The sequence below is a fragment of the Solanum tuberosum genome, unplaced genomic scaffold, assembly GCF_000226075.1.
Source record: "Solanum tuberosum cultivar DM 1-3 516 R44 unplaced genomic scaffold, SolTub_3.0 scf00060, whole genome shotgun sequence".
In the NCBI taxonomy this organism is placed as follows: Eukaryota; Viridiplantae; Streptophyta; class Magnoliopsida; order Solanales; family Solanaceae; genus Solanum; species Solanum tuberosum.
In genome coordinates, this window is record NW_006238985.1 from 493,722 (window position 1) to 498,242 (window position 4,521).

A 4,521-nucleotide genomic window follows, 5' to 3' on the forward strand; every position below is an offset into this window, starting at 1 on the left:
CTTTTTATATTTTTTAATTGTGTGCCAAGTCAAAATCAAACAAACAAATTAAATAGACGGAGTAGTAATATGTGTGGGAGGGGAGTAGGAAAAAGAGAGGAAATTACAATGTGAAGTATCGAACTCTTAACAATAAAATAGAAGTTCAGATAGCAAATCAACTAAGCTACTATAATTTCGGGTCCACATGATCTGATAATGCTAGTGGAGATTACTATTATGGAATGGAGTAATTGGGAGTTGGTAAGAGGTGAGAAGGTAAGCAGCCATTGAGTTAAAACTTAAGAGCCTCTTGTTTTAGAGCAAAACCACTAAACCATAGGCAGGTGGCAGACCAATTCATGATGACACGACTTAAAACCCCTATACATAGGATATGACTACGCGGAGAATATCATATAGCAATAAAATCAATTAATTACAAACCTTAAAAGTTATAACCACCAAAAAGTTAAAAGCTCAAAATTTGGTAACCAATAAATATTCCAAATCAAAATAAAAGCTATTACTGGTAAGTCGCCTTTTGTTAGAAAAAACAATTTATCCTTTAATGTAAGATTTTTTAACATAAATCATGATTTAATCGAACTTCAAGGTGTATACCAATACACATGGTGAAAAATCAAAATCAAAATAAAATGAAAACTACGCTCATCAAGAAACATCTTAAATAAAAAAAAGGTATTAATTCATATTTTTAATTAACAGATAAGAAACCAATAGTTCAATAAATTACAATACATCAGTCATCATGATGATGATGACACACAAGAGACATGAAGAGCCTGGCATGAGATACATAATATCCTCATGACTCCACCAATAATGATACACTCAAAAAGAATTAGGGAAATACAGCTTAATTAAAAGCACTTTGTTTTAAGGATCATTAAAATACTCACACATAATGCATATTAAGTTTTTTTTATATAAAATCCCTCTTAATTTTGAATATGATTTTAAATATCTCTGTCCTTAGTGCACTCTGGTGGCGGAACAGGGTACCTCGCTTTATCAGTGCAATAGTTATAAACAGTGTATTTTTGACGGACCCAACGAAGTCTCCTGTATTGTAATGCATCTAAATCTTGGAAGGCCTTTTGATCCCACCATTTCATGCCTTTAGTGTTACAAACTTGGACTTCTTGTGGCGTGGCAGCTTCACATCCGTCCACGTGGAACGATGTGTATGATGCGGTAAATGGGGCATTGGACCAATCGGTTTTCTCAAGCCCACCTCTTGTGGCCCAATCATCTGCGTCCCAAAGACTTGAGTATATCTTCATTGGCTGATTGAATGGGAATTTCACACCAAGGTCTTTTGAGTTTTTGAATGCTCTAATTGGGACGTCGTCCACAAAGATCCTGAAATAATGTTTACACAAATATATTAGCCCAATCCATTTGGTAGAGGCCCAATGGAAAAAGCCCAATGTTGAATAATAGAAGAAAAAATTGTTTATTGCTTTTGAGCATCTTTTCAACTATTGTACTAAAATTTCAAAGCAAAGTGGTGAATAGTCTTCCACAGAACTTTTGAAAGAAAAAAATACTATATCACTTTTTACGAGGAAACATTACTTTTAGGTGCAAGATAGAAGACAAAAATTCTGTCGCAAGGACACCAATTAGCCAGCTTGCTTAAAGTATGTAGGACCAAATAATTTGAAATGGACATTTAGACACAAAATCTGGAAATTTCATACGAATCATCACGATATGTTTACCATCATACAAATTTAAATATTTAATATCTAAAATTGAAGGTCATAGATATCAGTTTTGACCAGGATTTTACTGAAATTTTTGTGATGAAGTCAAGAAGGAGCACATGTATAATAAGCATTAACATACATACTATTAAAAGTATATTAATCAAAAACATAAATCTTGATTAACACAAAAGGACCAACATACATACTCACATGACAAAGGTTCTTAGTATAATGTTTATACCATGTTAAACCTTACAGGTTTTCATGCTTCTTTTATCCTTTTAACTTAAAACAATTCCTAGACAAATGTGCATTTTGTATTAAACAATTGTTACCACACTAGTTCTAAACATTGTAGTTGTAGGACCACCACGTAGAGTAAAACCAAGTGCACGCATCCCAAGAAATAGATTGGGACCACATAAGAAGAACTTTACAGAAACAACAAATAATGAAAATATTTAACAAGATTAAAAATCTCTAAATTATTTCATCCTGCTGTTTGATTAGATGTATTAAATAATTCATCTCACTATTAATGTATCTAAGTAATGGATGAATATGGAATAAAATACTAACTTGTTAATACTAAAACTAAAGAAGTAGTAATAACTTACACAATGAGGTATGTGTTCCAAAGAACAGAATAAGAATGGTAGCCCTTGGTTGGGTCAAACCAAAGAAAGATTCTCTGTTCTCTGTTTCCTTTTCCTCCTGTGAACACATTTGTCTGCAATATGTATGGCTGTCCAGTTCTGTTCCCCAAAAATTCAAAATCTATCTCATCGTGCTCTGCATTATTCGATGACAGCTGAAAAACAAATAGTAGTATTTCATCACTTCATTATTACTTCACTCTGAACAAAAAAACATGGAGTTTAAGTTCGTATAAAGGAGGAGAGTGGAAGTAAATCGAAAATCGACATAAAATTAGACATGATAACGTACAATACATAATATGTCGTTGAAGAAATGAGAAAAGAAATACTACTATACAGATCTAAGTAGTGTCCATTTTCTAGCATAGTGCAACAAAACAGAACAACTCCAAGTAATTAAAATATGTTCTCGTTTTAAATTGAGCATATGCATATAATATACTAACAAAATGCAGTTTTACGATTATTTTCAAACATACCATCCGAGATGAAAAAATAAATAAGGAATTACTATAGAAACTATTGTTTTTTTTTATATAAATAAAGAAAAGTAAGATACATAAATTGAATCGCGAGTAGTAGTATATACTTACGTAAAATGCAGTGACAACACCAGCTGAGTCTCCACCAACGAGCCTCATTTTCATGCTGAAATGCCCAAACAGATATGATTTCTTTGACTGAAATCCAGCTCCTTCAAATACAATAAGAAAATGTGAAGTTTACGATAACTCAATTAATAATTATTATCTCAAAAAATTATGTCTCAGACATCAAATTGAAAAATATAGTCTAGTTAGCACCTGAAGATCTGTCAAGAATAAGATCAGTAGTGGCACCACCATTGAGGAACTTAATGTGGTGACTAGCCCAACTTGGCTCATAGTTTTTCCAAAAGGGTACATCTACTGGCCTTCTAGGATACCCACAAAATCCAACAAGTGACAAATTAATCAAAACAATACTAAATAAAACTCCTTTTATGGTACCCATGATGAGAAAAACCAAGCCAATCAGAGATCAGTTTTTTGTTTCTCTTGTGTTTGTGTTTTTTACTTCTATTTTTGAGAATGAATATGACCCAATGGGAGTGAGGAAAAAAGAAGTGTAATGGCTGGTTATTTATAGGTGTAAAAGTGAGTAAGTTGGACTTGTGGTAGAAAGTTGAAACAAAGTTAGATTTTTGAGATTTTGGGTGGTTGTAATTTGTCCTTTCGTCAACAAAGGTTGTGATGCCGTGATAAGTATTCTTTTATCCTTATTAATAGTCTCAAATAGATTTGAACTCTCTTTAGCGAATTTTTTTATTATTTATACCTGCTTAAAATAACTTTTTATATATGTATAGTAGATGTCGAACCTCCTTCAAGCTACTTCGTGTGTCTATTTCTATAGATTTTGAACCTCCTTATTGAAAATTATGAGTCCGTCACTAGTCTCAAATTCGACTCCCCCTTAATACATAGTCATTTTTGTTAGGTAGCACTTTACTACTTAATATACACTTATTAATATAAATTTAAATTTAGTTGAGCTCCAATATAAGTATCGAACCCAAAAAATCAAATAAATTTGGCCTTCCAAATAATTGTCCCAAAGAGAGGTTAGAGTTAGTGGGTAATTGCACATTGGGGGAGTAATTAACGGGGACATGCACATGCCCGTATCAGAGAAAAGCCTTGTCACCCTCAGACCGAGGAGGAAAATTTTATGACCCCATTCATCTCACTCGACCAAATAGCGCGTGCTTTTGTTTTTTTCGATTTTATACGATTTTTTTTTTAAAAAAATAATTTAAAATAAGTCTAATAAATTTAAGAAATTATTAAATCTTGTTGTTTGAAGTATGTGATGTAGAATGTTGAATACGAGTTATTATACAATGACATACAAGTGATTTTTTTTTATAGCGGATGGGAGTGAATTTTTCTTGTGATGATATATAGGCATAATACATAAATTGGACCTTAAACTTGGCATCGAATTTTAAGTATGACCTCTAACTTTCAAAGTGCACAAGTAGGCACTTCAACTATCCAATTCTTAAACAAAAAAACACGTGAATCCAACCTGGCATAACGCGTGATTGAGACGCAATTCAGGCGCGTCAAGGATATTTTTCGAGGCCCACAACAGTAAAAAAAAAA

The 4,521-nt window shown here is 32.5% G+C and overlaps 1 protein-coding gene across 1 annotated transcript; it reads right to left on the reverse strand.

Annotated features, from left to right (window-relative positions):
* Positions 1-666: 666 nt before the first annotated feature.
* LOC102603929 (probable xyloglucan endotransglucosylase/hydrolase 1) lies at positions 667-3,473 on the reverse strand. Its single transcript, XM_006344602.2, has 4 exons — positions 3,178-3,473; positions 2,968-3,068; positions 2,333-2,526; positions 667-1,365 (listed from the first exon to the last, which is right to left on the reverse strand). Exons 1-4 carry the CDS (start codon positions 3,365-3,367, stop codon positions 960-962), a joined length of 891 nt encoding a protein of 296 aa, XP_006344664.1. The 5' UTR covers positions 3,368-3,473; the 3' UTR covers positions 667-959.
* Between the last annotated feature and the right edge of the window lie 1,048 nt (positions 3,474-4,521).